Raw genomic sequence first — 18253 nt, 5'->3', positions numbered from 1 at the left:
GTGTCTCTATGATCCAACCTGTTCATATGATCACACTGACATGAATGAAGGGAAAACACAACTATAAGCTTGATCCAAAACTTTTGTGGCCCGCGAGAAGTTTTTATTGGTAGGCAATTAACTCCCCTATTTGTAGTGGTGTGGTCCACTTGTGCTTTGGATCTATCTCAATGTTGGGCTCATGCCCTAAAATAAGCTGTTAAAATAGATAGACAGCATGGATCCGACTCATACATCATAATGGGGATTTTAAAAAATTCTCCTCAATATTAGCATAAGAGCTTATCAAACGTCAACTCACAAGGGCAGCAAGCTGTATTTTATATAGTAAATAATGTTGATTTATTTACCAATATTTACAATAGTAAATAGAGAATCAAACACCTCTTATATGAATTCCCTTTCTATAGAAAAGATACATGAGAGAGAAAGAGAGAGAGAGAGCTCATATGTCAAAAGCCTAAGAAAATTAGGTCACCGTACACCAAATAAGAAGGGAGAGGGACAATGTAAATACATTTGATAATTGAAAACACCATGCATGTTTCACCGCCTCAACACGGACCACCATGGTAAATATGGAATCGCGCGTTAAACAAGGCAACACTTTATATGGAATCAAAATGATTTTGAGGATATGTTCCATCCATGATAGCACCCACAATTCAGACGGCCTTCATCAAGCTGCAATTTTTTAGATATTGGCGGAAAAAAAATAAAATATAAAAATACTAGTAGTCTAGCTTTAAATCCATCTTTTAAGTTCAATGAACCTTCGATGGCTTACCGTGATGGCAAAGAACGACCTTTAACTTTCACCAAATACTTTCCTTTTCCAAAGGCTACTAGGTTGTCCAGATTTATTTATTTTTATATATTTTTTAAAAGCTTATAGTTGTATGGTAACCTTATTGACCTGACCCCACCAAACAATCAAGCCCTCATGAAACCTTTACTTTGAACTCGTACGTCCATGCAAAACATATTGAGATCGGCTGTCATTTGATAAAGGAGATTAACATGAGAAGACTAAGATAAATGTCATTTCATACATGAGATTAACAATATCAGAAGATGAAGATATCAATGCTATTAATGAGAACTTGAGCAAGTACAGGTGTTTGTGCTTGTTTGACAAGCTTTATATGCATGAATCCTTTCATCTGGCGTGGGACCTTTTCCTTTCTAAAGATGAAAATTCCCCATGAAAGGACTTGGTCATAGAAATATATTATAATGAAGTGGCTTTGCAAAGATGTGGTACGGAATATTGTTAATCTTGCCTATAATTTGGTTTTAAAAAAGATGTGTTTGGAGTGTTGGGCTTTGTAATTTTGTCCAATTATGGCAAATGTTATATATAAACCCATGTTATTAAATAAAAATAAATTAAATTAAAAAGATTTCATTTCTAAGTACATCAAATGCTTTAAATTATTTGAGCATCCATCATTTCATGGCTTTGGAAGTGGAAAAATTAAGAAAATAAACATTCCATCCCCCACTAACAATATTTTAAGGTATATTGAAAAAAACATTCCCATTGGACAAGCTACCCTTAGATATTCCACATTCCCAATCATCCATTTCAACCCTCAAAAACCCAAAAACCCATTATTTTGTAATTCCATTTGTGTGTACTATAATTACAGAACATCCAAACACTGAAATCATGAAAATCTTCCAGCCACCAATTTGATATAGCTGTGTTAAAATAAACACTCAAATAGATCAATAATATTTTTAAGTAAGAAGAGGGACTTTTAGGCGATCTTACCCACCAATCGTTGGCCAAATTCCATCATGGTTATGGTATAAAAGGATTGTGCTGGCTAAAAGATTCTAGCAATCATATTCTTGTCATGCAAAGATGATGAAGATGATGATAACGATGATAATAATCATAATAGAAATTCTTCATTTGAGTAATGAAGGGTTTAGATTTTGTAGCACTTTAGATTCTATTTTATCATAGAAATATCAATGTATAGCTCATCAAAAATAGTCAACAACGCGTAGACTTTCCTATGTAATCACTTTCATCAGTCCAAAAATATTATGTATTATTTTCCTTTCAAAATTCAGAGTGTTATGAACAGCATATACTCTCCTGTGAGCTAAGTCCAGCCCATTAGCTAAGAAGCACAAATCAGGCTCAGGCCGGGTCTACTAATGTGTTTATATATATATATATATATATATATAAAATAAATAAATAAAACGACAGGGCTTTGGAAAGATGCAGGTTCAAATCCAACCAATTTAGTTATTTCAAGTCAGATTCAAGCCTAGGTAAAACTAGAGGTGGCAACCATCAAACTTGGCTGAGATCGAGTCCATATATATATATATATATATATATATATATATATATATATATATAAAATAAAACGACAGGGCTTTGGAAAGATGCAGGTTCAAATCCAACCAATTTAGTTATTTCAAGTCAGACTCAAGCCTAGGTAAAACTAGAGGTGGCAACCATCAAACTTGGCTGAGATCGAGTCCATATATATATATATATATAATAAAACGACAGGGCTTTGGAAAGATGCAGGTTCAAATCCAACCAATTTAGTTATTTCAAGTCAGACTCAAGCCTAGGTAAAACTAGAGGTGGCAACCATCAAACTTGGCTGAGATCGAGTCCAAGTTGAGTCTGATCCAGTCGCATGGGACTCATCTGAGTCTTAAGACCTTTGGAGGCAATGGGATCAACCAGCACACAGGTCCAGTAGCCGTTGCTTTTGAGCTGGGTTTGAGCCATGTTGCATAGCTAGTCGGTTGGGTTCTGGTCAGAAAATGAGACCAATTGAAGTCGAAACCCTTTTAAATAAGTCAGGTTCTTTTTATTCAGGTTGAGCTGAGCTCTACTTGATTACAACTTACCAATCTCGGTCACGTAGGCTTGTGCTTAGTGAATTTTTAGAGTGATGGGTCTAGCATTTGGGTTATGCATTTCAGGTTAGGTTTGTACCTGATTCTTAGACCGTTTAAGAAACTATTCACTTTGGGCTGATGCTCCTTACTTAACCCGAAGCTAAAACCCAAAACTTTCAATCCCGGTTGTTGATGCATAAATCTGAATATCCTCTTTAGACCACCCGAGACCTGCAAAACAAAACAAATATGGAGACCTTAGCTGCAGCAGGGGACCCTCCGATACCAAAGTCAAATAGGCAAACTAGGTCTTGTAGGATGTAAGGGTTTTGGGTGTGTTCTCTGAGTTGAATTGTGCATACCGTTCACCATTAGAGATGCTCCTATTTATAGGTGAGTAAGGGCGGTGACGTAAATGGCAATCTCCCTGTTTAGTAGTATTGTAAAAGGAATCGTATCCTGAAGGTATCGCAGTTAATTTTCAGGATCTTCGACGGATATCCTACGTAGATCTTCCTTGACGAGATCAGAGTGGTCAGAATTGGAAGAAACTTGTTGTAGGAGGTAGAGGCCGAATATCCGGGATGGTCCACATAACTATTTTGTTGCATTGAATTCTCTTATGTGTCGTACTTAGGCTTGGTGAGTAGATTGTTGAGCTGTCTACCTCCCTCTAAGTGTCATGTCCGAGCATCGAGGCCGAACTCCCTTCCTCGGTAGAATACAAGACAAAATTCGGAATGACCATCATCTTCATCTTCATCGCACGGTGCAGGGGTTCTTTAAGTATAGTAGCTCGGAGCCTTATCTCGTATTGAGTCGTACCTTGGGAGACATTGCAAAGAACTATTCTGAGCAACGACTCGAAAATGGTTGGGACCGTAAAGGAGCTCGACATATGATAAAAGCGGAGATACTTCATCTTCTAGATGCCGAGCTCGAAAAGTAGGCTCTTTTTTAGTAATAGAATACTATTTTTTTACCGTTCAGGAGCTCTTTGATCGTGGCTGGCGCTGATTGACCACACGGCAAGCAAAGATGTCCAAGCTATCCTCACACTTATGACCAGCTCATTTTCACTCATAACACCGATCATATTGAACCCTTAACTATACAATCATGACAATGAGGATAATCATATTACTGGATTTCACCAGCTCTGGTGCAACCAAACACACCCATAATAATAACACCAACAACAACTAATTATTATTGTTGTTGTTGAGATGATAGTCCATAGAAACATGCTTTCATGCCCAGATTCCCATTTCCACAAAGTTACCCTCAACAAAGCAGCCACTTACACGATAAATTATAAAATACTACTCCATGCGACGACGTTGAAAGCATAAACCACTAACGTGCGCCGCATGCGCGCTGTCCATATTCGGAGTTCCACTTCCCTCCGGTCTGTCGTCTCTCTTTTCTTCTAGGCTCAGTATGCGTTTCTCACAGTTTATTGCAAACCATCCACGACTAAGACACATGCGTCATCGTACATGCACACCAATCCAGACCGTCCGTGTGAGTATCAGGCCATCCATGATGGTTTGGACAGTCGAGATAGGCTCAGGACGCTCTGGTCAATGGTGGTAAATTGCATCCTTGGTCTATCCTCACAAACTTGTATATTTGATCCAGACTGTTGATCTGCTAGGCTCACCGTGAAAGATATAATAGGCATCAAATCACTCGCCATGTTTATGGACAGTTGTTGTATATCTTGATAGACCCATCTAACTGAACGCCATTGATTGAAAGGCTAGGAAGTCTTTCTCGCATTCTACGGCCATTACGGCGTCCATCATATTAACTGTAAAATCCAATCATCGGCCTGGATCTAGCGTACAGTCTCCAAGTAAGTACATTTGGTTACCTACATCTCACGCGAGCGAAACATGATCCGATTTCGAATCGAGGATCTGTAGGGTCCTGATGCATAATACTCTGAATAGGAGCGGATTACGTGAGGCCCTGACCATGGGCCCACCTTGATGTATGTATTGTATATCCAAGCCGTTCATACTTTTTTTTCAGCTCAGTTTAGGGCACTACCCCCAAAATGAAGTAGATCCAAATTTCAGGTGGACCACACCATAGGAAACAGTGGTGATTAAACGGCCACCTTTGAAAACTTTCTAGGTACCACGTTAATGTTTATTTTTCATCCAACCTGTTGATAAGGTCACAAAGACACGAGTGAAGGGGAAAATTATCAGCTTGATTCCAAAAAAATTGGCCCACGTGAAGTTTTTAATAGCCAATCACCAGTGTTTCTTAGAGTGTGACCCAACTGAGATTTAGATAGGCTTCATTTTTAGGATTCTACACTATAAAAAAGAAAAAAAAGAAAAAAAAAAGAAAAGAGGAGGATCTATAAAAACGGATGGACGGCCGGGATATAAAATACATACATTAAGGTGGACCCCACTGTCAGGGCCGCACCTAATCTGCTCCCAGCATGGGGAATAGTGTCTGGGATCCTGACCGTTGATAATGGTCATACATCCTATGCCCACTTTTAACAGTGAGACAAATCATAAAAAGGGTATGGGATGAACTAACCTCGGGCCGTTCACTTTTTTGGACGGCCATCCCTGATGTACGTAGAAAAAGAAAAAGAAGGAATTTCATGAGTGTGGCGGCTGGAATTCTCAGAACGTGAAAAGAGTAATCAGACCCAAAAGATGGAATGGCTTGGATTACGGAACCACGGCCCCACCGGTAAGGATTTAAAACCCGCGTATACTGTCGGGTCGTGTATCAATTTTTTATTTTTATTTTTTTTAAACATCCTGTCATCCCAGTTCCCACTTAAAATGGGCCATGCACCATACATAAAAGGAGAGTGTCGAGGAGCGAAAACAAAAGACCGTCTCTCCCTCTCCCTCTCCCTCTCCCTCTCCGCTTCTCCACCTTCTCCTTCTTCTTCTTCTTCTTCTTCTTTTTCGTTTTCAGCTAACGTCCATCGCGATGGTTGAAAACGCCGGAGTCTTCCCATCCCCGCGGACCACTGAATCCTTTCCCGCGGGACTCCGCGTTTTGGTGGTCGACGACGACCTCACGTGGCTCAAAATCCTCGAAAAGATGCTCAAGAAATGCTCTTACGAAGGTACTCCTCTCCTTCTCCAACTTCAGTCGTCGCGTTTGGATGCACTATCCGATTGAATTGTAATAACTAAATCCATGGAAGGAAATTGGCCGAATCACGATTGCTGCTTTCGAGACGAACTCGAAAGCGTTGATCCCTTCATTTCCTCTCCGTTTGGATGCACCATTCCTTTTGCGTTTTTTGGATATATATATTTTGCATTTACACCCCTCCCTTTTATCTATATAAGAAAAAACGCCCCCTGTTTTCGTTTCTGTAAATAAAACCCGACCTTTTTCGTATTTTTGAAAAAAAAAAAAAAAAAACCTAGTGATTGAATTCCGTGAATGGATGACGTGAGGATGTCTAAACGGTGTTAATTTTGAGTTATTATCATGTTTAAATTACCATTATACCCACCTGAGAGAGATGAGATGCCTTACATGATATGGTAAAGCCTTGTAACTGTTTGTACATGATATGATATATTGGTGGTTTGAATGTATGAAACGTGGAGCCCATGTAGCATTTGCGCATGGGATTTGGTCGTTCAGCCGGTGGGCCCCACTTGAGATTTTCTGCATAGAATCCTCTGCATCTTTTGCATGTTCATTCCATCTCTGCCCCATGGGTGTACCCAAAATATGTATGGTTGGTTTAATTTAAGTTACAAACATAACCTGTGTGCATTTCTGACATCATGTATATCAACCTTCACACCCTGTCAGATTAAGTAACTTTTTCAACTCTAGGGGTAAATACGTGGATATCTGCCATCTACCAATAGTGATGGATTGGGAATTTCTCCAGGACCGATAAAAATGGAAGGTGTTATCTACAAATTCGAACAGATTGTGTTTTTTCTTGTATAGACAAAAGGAAGGGGTGTATATGAAAAGAGCTCTTTTTTACCCTGAGTTTTGAATTTTCCGGTGCTCGAAGATGGTATTCTTTGATGAGGAAGAGGAATCACTAGACATTCTTGAAGAGTGTGATGATCCATATGTATGCATCCACACTCACAGTAACCCGTGCCAGCATCTGCTTCAATCCAAATTGTCGGACATGTGTGTTGGACACGTGGTAGGGGGCAACCTCTAGTGAGGCCAACCCACATATGGCAAAGTAAAGGGCTGCCAACGAACCCTCTACTGCCCACTGCTTCTCTCCATCTCTTATTTAGAGAGAGAGAGAGAGAGAGAGAGAGAGAGAGAGAGAGAGCTGTGTGTATGTGTACGCAATAGAGGAGGAAAAGGAGGAGAAAGGGGTGGGGCCCTACGTGCTTGATCGAAACTGTATTCACCAGCTACAATTTTTGTCAGTAAATCAGATAAGTGAATTGGCTTGTCTTCCTATTGTGTGGTTGACTTGAGTGGGCTATTGATTTTTCTTTGTTCGGCTCCTTGATTTGGACGTCATGTAATTGTGTCACTCGATCTATAATAACTCGAAATATAATGAATCACTTTGTTTGCACGCGCCCGACAGTGATATTAGGGTGATTCTAATGAGAGGAAATGTTAAAATGGATTTTCATGTAATTTTTATTACCCTTATAAGTCACACCACGCGCCCGACAGCAATGGTCGATGCATTTATAATATCCATGACATGTGTGTACCATTGTGCGACATTTGCCCGTGACAACGTAACACTTGTACATCATAAAACATATAAATTTACTAGGTACTACACCAACATTTGAATATGGCCTATAATTTTAATAGTTTGTTGTTGGTGTCACTTGACTATTGCCATGGAGGGATTCCTTTGTTATCCTTTCAACATTAATTGCTTCTACAACGGTCAATCGAGTGAAAACTTTAGGGCCGGACTAACAATGACCATATTGCCCTCATATCAATTGGTTTGAGTGATGCCAATTTGGACCATTGATGATGATTGCGCATGAATAAAATTTAAATAAATGTCTCGAATGTGTTTTCCTATTAGCTAATACGCTTTCTTAATTAATGTAGTGACAAGCAATCGAATCCAAATCAATCATTGTCAATCCCTTAAAATGAGAGAAATTTACTGGTACCTAATTCAATCTAATCAATGCATTGTGCGAGCAAGCTAGTCTCTTAGGTGACCCCTGTGCCCTCAACTACCCACCTTTGCTATTGGAGGATGACATTGTGTGTCATTACTTTAGCATATAGTATGATGGTCATGATTGATTTGGGTAAGGAAGTACTGCTAGGAAAGTGGCTTCATCGATTCTAAATTACATAGATCACGGAAATACGACGACACTGGATTCCTAGGACCATGATTACACACTTTGAGATGTATCCACCGCATCATTATTGAGTTTTGTGGGATTTTCAAAATGTTTCTTAGAATTATATGTATATAAATAATTTATTTTCAAAAAAAGTTCAAAGAACATTTGCAAAAGATTTGTTATTTGAACTCAATGAGAGGATAAGTGTGAATGCTAGCAAAGTGAACCGAGAGTTATCTTCATCCATTGTGGTCATGTGGGTCCATGGAAGGCCTTAGAGAGCTTGGGAGGTCGTGCGCTAGTGTGATGGTCATTTGGCATATAGATACCCTTGTATAGAGAAATTAAAATCCCGATTCGTCCCTCTTTTCCATTTCTTGCTTTTTATATGCAATTTCAATCAATCTTGTTAGAGCAGGTCTTATAGCAGTATATTCCCCACTACAAGGTTTGGTGAGAGGGGCAACCCCTAGTGGGGCCCACCCAAAGTAGAGAGCTCTCGGCTCTCCACTGCCCATTGCCTCTTTCCCTCTCTTATTAGAGATGAGAGAGTGTGTGCATGTGTACTAGAGGAGGAAGAGGAGAGAGTGTGTCATGTGTGCATGCATAATAGAGGAGGAAGAGAAGAGAAAGATATGGGCTCGCTCATGTGCTTGATCGAAACCATGTTCCCCAGCTACCAAAAATCAGGTAAGTGAATTGGCTTGCCTTCCCGTTGTGTGGTTGACTTGAGGAAGCTGTCAATTTCTATGTTTCAGCTCCTTGATTCAGTGGTCGTGTAATTTGTGTCGGTCGATCCATAATAGCCTAAAATATATCATGCCACGCTGTCTACATGCACCTGTCACAAATCATAGAAATCATGGGCCCAACCATAGACGGACAACACCCTCAGGCTCAGATGGACTAGGGCATCCTCTTTAGATAGTAGTCGTCCAATAAATGGTTAAAAATGACAAGTGTAGTCAATGGTCTGAATCCAACCAACTGATAGTGCAAGCGTAGAATGTGCACTTGTATGGATGATATCCATTCCTAAGTATCAAACAACTTCTCCATAAGTGCATGTGGGGCCCACGGTTCTGTAATCCAAAGGAATGATCCAACGGGCTCAACTGTGCCCCAAAAATCTCTTAGATTGGAAGACTTTAATCCTTCAATCAGTAGCCTACAAATAGGCAGTTATGAGAAAAAGAAAATATTGCAATGGTCCACATTCAACAGAAGACAGGTGATACATCAAAGGGTTGGGACCTTTCATCTTGGAATATATTTGGGCATCCCCTATCAATAGTGCATATACCATTTGATCACTGGTCTGGATGAATGAACCATGGGCCCCACGCATCAAATCCTATTTCTCAAGAAACCGTACATTTTTTAGGCTCTATAGTTTTGTTTGTTTTTTGCCCCCCTTCTTTTTCTTTGAGAAGTGAGGACTATAATCTTCATCTCTGATTCGGTGGCAAAGATATTAGATCTGAGGGAATCATGTTAAAAAATGAAATGTGGAGAAGATGATGGGTGTGTATTTGTGTATGTTTACATATATGGCGTAGGATACCATTTTCCATGGAATATTTCCCTTGGATAGAATGGACCCTCCTACCTCCCCTATATTAACTCCCCGATCAATCCATTAGCACCTACAAAATTCCAAACAGCGTAAAGTGATTCCATATCTCTCTATGCAAAAATGAATGAATAAAGATGTGATCTACCATTTCCTCATTTTCGTAATAGAGACAAATACGCCATATTCTGCTTCCATAGGTTAATGATCATAAGAGTTCAATTGGCCACTGTCATCCAAGCAAAAGCTTCTACTTTCAGTTGGAAAAGATTTTCCCCTTTGGCTCAAGGACTCTCACTCCCACTAGAGTTGAGAGCATTACAAAATGATTTTTAGGAAAAAAAAAAACCCTGCTTCGGTCCATTTCCATATTTTCTTATCTAACATTATGTTGTCTATGAGCACATCTTTTCAAAACATTAAGCAACAACATAACACTATCAATTTCCCCACTGTTTAGATTGTATTGATATTTGATGTTCCACAAAATGGTTCCTCATGCTCTTGTAGTAGTTCATCACCACTGACGTTATTATCAAAGAAAGCCTAAACAAAGACAGGAATGAGTGGGCTAGAGAATACTCCCCCATCAAATTTTCTCACAAATCCGAATCTTGTTGCTTCCTCCCACATAGAGTCGCATGCTGCTTCTCATGACATCGCCTACTGTGCTTGAAATGTCCCTGTTCTTTCTGATGTCTGAGTTACCCAATTTTCTACCTACCCTTCAAACATTCCGACATTCTGATTCCTAACACCTATTTGCCAAGACTTGGAACTGTCCTCTTCCAGTTTGTCTTACCTTCTAAGAGTAACATTTCTCCAAAGGCAAAGAGATTGGGTTCTTCCGAGTTCTCTACCACCATTTTCCAAGGAGAGCGCAATTCTTCTCCTTTAATTCTGTGCATACTGATTTCCCTCCTTTGGTTTTTGCACCTTCCTCTATTTTATGCGATCGAACTTGTGGCTGCTCTTTATCCCCTCCATGGAAATCTCTTGGATACACTCTAAACTTTTTATCGAATGCTACTGGGATCTTGAGCAAAGATGTGAAATACACCCACAAGTTTGGGAGAGCACAATTCTGCCAGTGGAGGAGAGATGTCTGCACTTCCACCTAGACAATCCATTTTCAACTCTATACTACCAGATCCAAAAATGACAACACTTTTGAATTACCTTCATTGGAAGACAAAGATGGAGAAAATGAAAATTCACCCTTCTATAAGACTATAACCCATCCAATCAGCCAGCTAATGCACCTCCTCATCACTTACAGTTACTCCTTCAGAGCTCTTTGCTGCATTAATCCTTCATTCAAATGCCTCTCCAAAGCATCTGAGTGCATCCTTCGTTACCTTTATTTGCTCTACGGAAGCATTGCGCATAATAGCTAGATGAAGAACCGTAGATGATAATGGAGAAAGCAGTTGAAGATATAGTTTTCCATGAGAATAGAAATAGAGGATCGCTTGCCTTAACATCATGACAGTATGATGTTTTATTAAATTCACTGCCCTATCTAATATTTGACTTAATTTCTCTGTCACAATTGAGGGAAAAAAAAAATGAGATAGAGAATTGCCTTGCCTTAACCCCGTAGTGCTCTTAAAATAGCAGGACAAAGAGCCACTGATTATAATGGAGAAGCAGCCCAAGATATAGTTTTCCATGAGAAGGAAGATGGAGGATTGACTTTCCTTAACATCATCACCTGTTTCAACAGCATGATGTTTATTAAAACCTTTTCTTTGAGGATATTCATTGAATAGTAGTCCAACCTTGGTATGACTTTCCTTATAGAATCTGTACACTCATTATGATTGACATTTCAGGGTTAGGTCAATTACCTGAAGAGAATCTTCACTGCATTTGTTATCACTGGCTTACCATCTTTAAATGCAGAAATGTGAAGGAGATTCACAAGAAGTGGGTTGAATCGGATACTCGTGAAACACTTGAAGATCCAGGCCATTCATCGGGTGGGGCTCATCATGAGACCTGGCCCAAAAATAGGCTGGTCTACTCATCTGGTGGGCCACAAGTGTATGAGAAAAATGCAGGGTTTGAGAATAAAGACCAATTGTCTATTCAACATAGACTTATGGCCCACCTGATGAGTGGAACTGCCTATCTTTTGGCTTAGGTCATCTTCAAGACGGTCCACACCTGATGAATGGCATAGATCTTGCACACGTGCCACAATTTGCAAGGACTAATGACTTTTCTCCCTCTATATAACGCTTTGGTTATTATGCTTCTAATGGATCTATAATGGGTTAAATGAATGGTGTAATATTTTCCATATAAACTGTTTCTATTGAAAAGGTGAAGCACAAAACTTATGGCAAATCAAAATTTGCAATCTGTGATATCTAGATAAAGATAAACAAAAAAAAAAAAAAAATTAAATTTAAAAAAAAAATAAAAAAAAATCCATTAATTCCATGTTAGAATTTCTGGAGTTTCTGAATCTAAATCTTTCCAATGTGGGTATTTTGCATTTTCAGAAGAATTCGTGCAACATAGTTCTTCACACTTCCATATAGCACTGCAGATTCCAGTTTACTTTAGTTGAGCCTCTGTTTGTGACAACTTCTAGTTATATTTTTATCTAGAGAAAGCTGGACCGATGGTTGCCACATGGGAAACTGTGTCATTGTGTGAAGGTTCCCCCAAAATCAGATAAATAGAAGAATAGGTAATAGCTGTTCTCCAATTTATTGGATATTGCGGGAGTTTGGAGGATGCATTTCACAAAATGACAGGATACTTGCTGATGCGGCAACTGCAGGGCCCAGCTGTTTTTTTTTTTCCCTAGAAAAAAAATAATATCAGGATAAATTGGCCAGAAGAAGTATAACATAATTGTGAGGACATATACATTCATCACAATTCCTCATTTTTTTGTTGTTTCCGCATATTGCAGTGACTACATGCTGTTTAGCAATAGATGCACTGAACCTGCTTCGGGAAAGAAAGAATAGGTTTGACATCGTAATTAGTGATGTTAACATGCCTGACATGGATGGCTTCAAGCTCCTCGAACATGTTGGACTTGAGATGGATCTACCTGTAATCAGTCAGTTCTCTACCATTATTGTTTTTGCATCTTTCTCATTCAACTATTTCCTTTTCTTTTCTTTTTCTCCATGTCTATATTTTCTCCATATGATGGAATTGCTCCTATCGACAAGATACATTCTGTGAATATGTGCAGTGATGTCTGTAGATGGTGAGACAAGCAGGGTAATGAAAGGGGTTCAACATGGAGCGTGTGACTATCTTCTTAAGCCTGTACGAATGAAAGAACTTAGAAATATATGGCAACATGTTTTTAGAAAGAAAATACACGTGGTTAAAGACATAGAAAATCAGGATCTCGGTAGCAATGAAGGTGCCCAGATGATGAAAAATGGATTGGATGAATTTGATGACGAGCTCTTACTAAATGGAAGTGATCCAAATTGTGCAAAGAAAAGAAAGGATATGGGAAATGAAGAGTATGGTGACCAAGATTTTAATAACCCTGGTTCTGTGAAGAAAGCTAGAGTAGCTTGGACTGTGGATCTCCATCAGAAATTCGTTGATGCTGTAAATCAGATCGGATTTGACAGTGAGTATTCACCAGAAGACTCGATTGTTTCCTTATTATCTTCCACTGTGCTCATAGAAAGGAATGATGCTTGCAAGCTTAGCTTCCTTCTTCATTGATCTCATTCTTCTTTTAGTTCTAAATCAGGGATATTTTCTGTCAATATTTATAGATACAATTTGAGTTAGTATATGATGTTCAACCAGAAAAATGACATTCTTTTGCTCGAACTAGCAACAGTATACGTGGGGCTTATTTTTCAGCAATCTAAGTTGTTCATCTGCTAGACATGGGATGGGCAACATTAGATCGTACGCATCCATTTAGCGGCACACAAATGCACAAGAGAGCTGATGGGCGACAATTAATTGGTAAAAGATAGGCCAAGTTGGCCAGTTAGGATCATCAATTGGGGAGACTTTTTGGTATCTCCGATCATGACATCCACCATTTGGTAAAAGATGGGCCAAGTTGGTCAGTTAGGATTGTTGGTTGGGAGACATTTTGGTATCTTTGATTGTGGCATCCACCATTTGAATGGTTTGGAATGGAGCAACAAAAACTGTCCCACATTTACTGTTTGTTGAGCTGAACAAATTGCTTGATTGAACATTGTATTTTCCATGTGCTAAATGCTAATATGGAGCCATGATGTGGGTTTCTTTTGGCAGAGGTGGGTCCTAAGAAAATACTTGATTTGATGAATGTTCCCTGGCTGACGAGAGAAAATGTTGCCAGCCATTTGCAGGTAGACACATCTCTCCAATTATTTATGCCAGATATTTACTTGTAATGCTACAGTGAGCTTCCAGTATTTTTAATTAGTTAAACTTTCTGTAATGCCAATGGAAATGACCAATTAGTTGTTACTTTAGTATTCATAGCCATCAAATTGCAGTTACATTACATTACTTTCAAGTCCAGCCTAAAAGTGACTTAATTGTAATTTGGAGCCAGTCCCTTAATATGAATACGAAGGCAACTACAATTTGGTCAGGTCCGCCTATTGAACTAGTTGTTTTCATTTCAACTGAAAGGTGCATCCTAACCCAACATCAGCTTCATTTGTTAATAAAACTATGCCCTTGTTAATAAAGTTTTGGTACCCTTCAATGCAAGTCCAGGTCCTTCCGTCGTTCTCCCCTCCTTATTGCGTCTGCGTACGGTTTCTGTAGCACATGTGCTGAACCATCTCAAACATGCTCCCTTCATTTCATCTCCTACTGGGGCTTCTCCTTTCATTTTATATCCTACTGGGGCTGCACATAGCCTGCACCTGATTCTATCCTTTCTATTATTTCCATGGAACTATCTCAATAGCCTCATTTCTGTAATGCTCATCTATGAACAACACATACCAAGGAACTTCTGGAATACTGGTGGTTAAATCATATATAACAATTGAAAAATGGCAAGGCCTTAATGTCTGAAGGCCTAATGATATAGGGAAGTTGAGAGTTTAACATGTATGTGTCCTTTAAATCTGGTTCATGATGACCTGAGCTGTTATTATGAATGCAATATTTGTAACGTAGCCATGAGTGCTCTAGATCTTGGATCTTTTCTTTTTATGAATATATCTTGGAAAAAGGATGACACTATTCAGCTGCCATAGCCTTTTAAAGTTTATGCCCCTTATGGTTGATGGTTAGAATTTACTTTCAACATTTGATATTAACATTTGTTGGATATGCCCATCCAGTTCTCCTTGTTATATTCTATATGATCGAAGGGCTTGTAATTGGATCACTATTATAGCAAATAATTTGATAGGAAGGGAATCTCTCAAGCTGCAAAAAACAATTCATACTTGATAAAACGCATTGAGCTCCATAATAGAAGTTTGTGTTGCTTGAACCCTCTTATAGAATATAACTGATAAATTTACTCTAGAATCTTGGACGAGTCAACTCGACTTGGCCAGAAATTGAACCGAGTCACTATGAAACTCATTGGTGAGCTCGATTCGGTTCAGAGTCAGCATGACTCATTAGTCGGCTCTCTTAATTGGTCAACTTGATACGTCTTGGCATGACTTGAAGTGAGTCTCGCCGAGTTGATGTGTCTTCAAATAAAAAATAATAATTTGCAGTTGGCAGGATTCGAAATCATGACCTCTAGCACTTGGGAAATAGTGTCTGCCAGCAATTCAACACCACTTTGGTGATTAGATTTGCCTATTTTTATACTCATACTAGTATAGCTACCTATTATTAGTAAAATCTTATTAATAATTTAATTATTAAATATCAGGTCAAGTTGAATCAAATAGTCAACCAGACCTGACTGGATATTGAGTTAGTCGACTTTTCGAGTTTTTAAACGATGCTTTAGAAAGTACACTCTGTTCATTTAATACAAAGATGGTGGCTCTGCCCGCTTTATAAAAATTTAAAATAAAATAAATAAATAAATAAAAGCTATGCTTTAGAAAACAAATTCATCAACTACTTTTACTTTTGTCGAAATATTAACTGTCCATTTTACTCTATTAAGGATAATTTCGAACAAAGTCACACTCACAATCCTTGTTCAGGTTGTGGATGATATTTTATTCTAGTGTTTCAGTGAACGGAGGGAAAACTGAGGTGTTCTGAGACAATCTTTTCCACTAGAATTTTGAACTCCATCCATTGTTCTATATCCATCACAGAGAAGTACAAGTACTGGTGAACAGATTTAGGTCCACCAGATTCACAATTTCATAGACTTAGGCTGCTTTGGGTGGTTAACTGAACCAAATTGTGTTTATTTAATTCAGTAAACTAGAAATGACCAAACTGGGGCTAGCTCTGCTCCATTCATAATGAGGATAGAGCTCCCAACCCAAAATTAAGATTTTCCTGTTCCAACTTGAAACCAATGGAATTTCAACCCAAGGATTTGGTCATCATATTGAATTTAAAAGGGGGCGGCACTTCCACTGTGGTTGTTTCTTCTATATTTGGTTCACTGAAATTTAATTCCATTCAATTGAGCATCCAAACTCACCCTTGATGTTCACCACATACTCCCGGCTTGTTACTGTGTTTGAAAAGGCATCTTCATGTGCAGAAATATCGCCTCTACTTGAGTAGGTTACAAAAGCAAGGTGAATCAAACAGTTCACTTTGTGGTAAGCAGTTAGACCTCAGTTCTAAGGACACTCCAGGAAAGTTTGGGGTTCAGTGCTCGACGATAGCACAACAGCATAATTCAGCCAACAGCTTTGGGTATTCTGGTAATAAAAGCTTTGTTCAAGATGCAGTCCCAGAAATCAATGAAGACCATTTGAAGAGTATGGTATCTTTTGTGCCAGTTACAGAAGCCAAAAGAACTTTGACTTGTGATGTTCCAGTAGCTCAGCAGGTGAATGATGGTCCACAAGTCGGCACTGTTCTGTCTTTTAGCAGCATTGTCCGAGATGCTGACTATAATACATCATCGTGTTCTGCTATTTCACAGCAGCAGTCTTGGAATGGAGAAGTTTCAGCATCTGGGAATGGAGAACTTTCAGTAATGCAACTCATGCGACATCCGAAACGAGACCATGAACATTATCTTCCCTTAGAAGAAGGCTACCCACGGCTACCGCTTCCTACCCAACAGCACCACATTCAGATTGAGTGCGTACGAAGCCCCCCATCTGCTAATGCACGAAGTTACATTACTGACAGAGATAAAACTGGTCCATCTGAAGTCAAACCTCTGTGTAGTGATTACAAAAGTAACCATGTTAGAAATGTATCTCCAGTAGCATGTGCAATCGACTCATTTTCTCTTCCACTTGAGCATGACATTGTGAAACCTCAAGGATTTAAGCAATTGCCCATCATGAGTGCATTCTTAAGCACCCAACATCATGATCTTGATCGAAACTGCATCAATAGTCGGAATTGTCCTCAGAACTTAACCTTAAAAAATAGCCCTTTTGGGGCTTCTTCATCTGAGAACTTGAGACGCTGTTCGTTTCAAGGCTTTGGTTGTTTGGAGGATGTCGAGCTGAACAACTTGGCATTTTTTGACTGTGCTGATTCGACTGCATCGGTCGCTGAACTTCAGAGCTACCTGTATGATGAATTGGGCTCTAGTTGTGATTATCAGTGTGAATCAATGGAATATCCAATAATAGGTGAAGGTCTATTCATTGCATAACCCCTCTCAAATGAAGTGGGCTCCTTGCTCGAGACCGTACTGAAGAAAGATCTTGCTTTGTATTTTCTTTCATAAGGTGCCTCTAGTGCTGGGTTTTCATTCCAAAATCAGTTTCCCTTGTTTATGGATTGGGAAGTGTATCTTTCTACCTGTTTTGGGCATGGACATCAAAACATGTACCGTAGACAAACTAATAAGGTATAGCTTTTTCTTTCTTTTATTTCTTCTTTTCTTTTCTTTAAGTAAATATGTAAGCATATTAAGCTTTCAGTTTCAACTCCAACTGCTCTAAGATGAGAATTATGTATTAATTTAAGGGACAGGATGGAGTGTATGCCTGTTGATATGCATACATGCATAGTTGTGTCGATACTTGCGAATGCATGCACTTGAGCACACTGCAATGCCACATAGGAACATTTTCACAACCAGATATCCTACACAAAATATGCTTGCACCTAAGCATGTAAGAACCTATGTTGCCGCTTTTGGTTACAGCATATTGTCACATTATAACTGTGTATTTTTTGCAGTAACATCCCCAAAAGTGCATACTTTCACCATATTGCTTCTTTCTCATGCCAATATTTCTTGGATTAATAAGCACATGAACTTTGGTTAGGTCTTTTAGCACTCAAATATATCACGGAAGCCTTTGTTCAGTCCCTTTCTACTTAATTACTGGTTTGGAAGCCAATTCATCTCACTTCCATTGGTTATTTCAGAGGAAGAGTATGATGTATAATTACC

The 18253-nt window shown here is 39.0% G+C and overlaps 1 protein-coding gene across 3 annotated transcripts; it reads left to right on the top strand.

Moving 5' to 3' along the window:
• Window positions 1-5514: 5514 nt before the first annotated feature.
• Window positions 5515-17855, top strand: LOC131239902 (two-component response regulator ORR26). 3 transcript variants are annotated; one of them, XM_058237818.1, is made up of 6 exons: window positions 5515-5992; window positions 12704-12856; window positions 12995-13390; window positions 14041-14117; window positions 16424-16717; window positions 16814-17855. In XM_058237818.1, the coding sequence occupies exons 1-6, from the start codon at window positions 5854-5856 to the stop codon at window positions 17501-17503; spliced, it is 1749 nt and encodes a 582-aa protein (XP_058093801.1). In that variant the 5' UTR covers window positions 5515-5853; the 3' UTR covers window positions 17504-17855. The 3 variants fall into 3 exon arrangements, with proteins under 3 accessions (XP_058093801.1, XP_058093802.1, XP_058093800.1); XM_058237817.1 differs by having other exon boundaries at window positions 5519-5992; window positions 16424-17855; XM_058237819.1 differs by lacking the exon at window positions 12995-13390 and having other exon boundaries at window positions 5518-5992; window positions 16424-17855.
• Window positions 17856-18253: the final 398 nt, after the last annotated feature.

Source organism: Magnolia sinica, chromosome 3 (genome assembly GCF_029962835.1).
Source record: "Magnolia sinica isolate HGM2019 chromosome 3, MsV1, whole genome shotgun sequence".
NCBI lineage: Eukaryota > Viridiplantae > Streptophyta > Magnoliopsida > Magnoliales > Magnoliaceae > Magnolia > Magnolia sinica.
The sequence above is the reverse complement of the archived record's forward strand: the minus strand, read 5'-3'. Positions and strand labels throughout refer to the sequence as shown.

What these genes read in the sequence shown, in the direction of transcription:
- LOC131239902 (XM_058237817.1), top strand. Translation starts at nt 5,854, where the DNA reads ATGGTTGAAAACGCCGGAGTCTTCCCATCCCCGCGGACCACTGAATCC. An exon ending in GATGGATCTACCTGTAATCA is followed by an intron (nt 12,857 to 12,994) that starts GTCAGTTCTCTA and finishes GAATATGTGCAG; the next exon opens with TGATGTCTGTAGATGGTGAG. An exon ending in ATGTTGCCAGCCATTTGCAG is followed by an intron (nt 14,118 to 16,423) that starts GTAGACACATCT and finishes CTTCATGTGCAG; the next exon opens with AAATATCGCCTCTACTTGAG.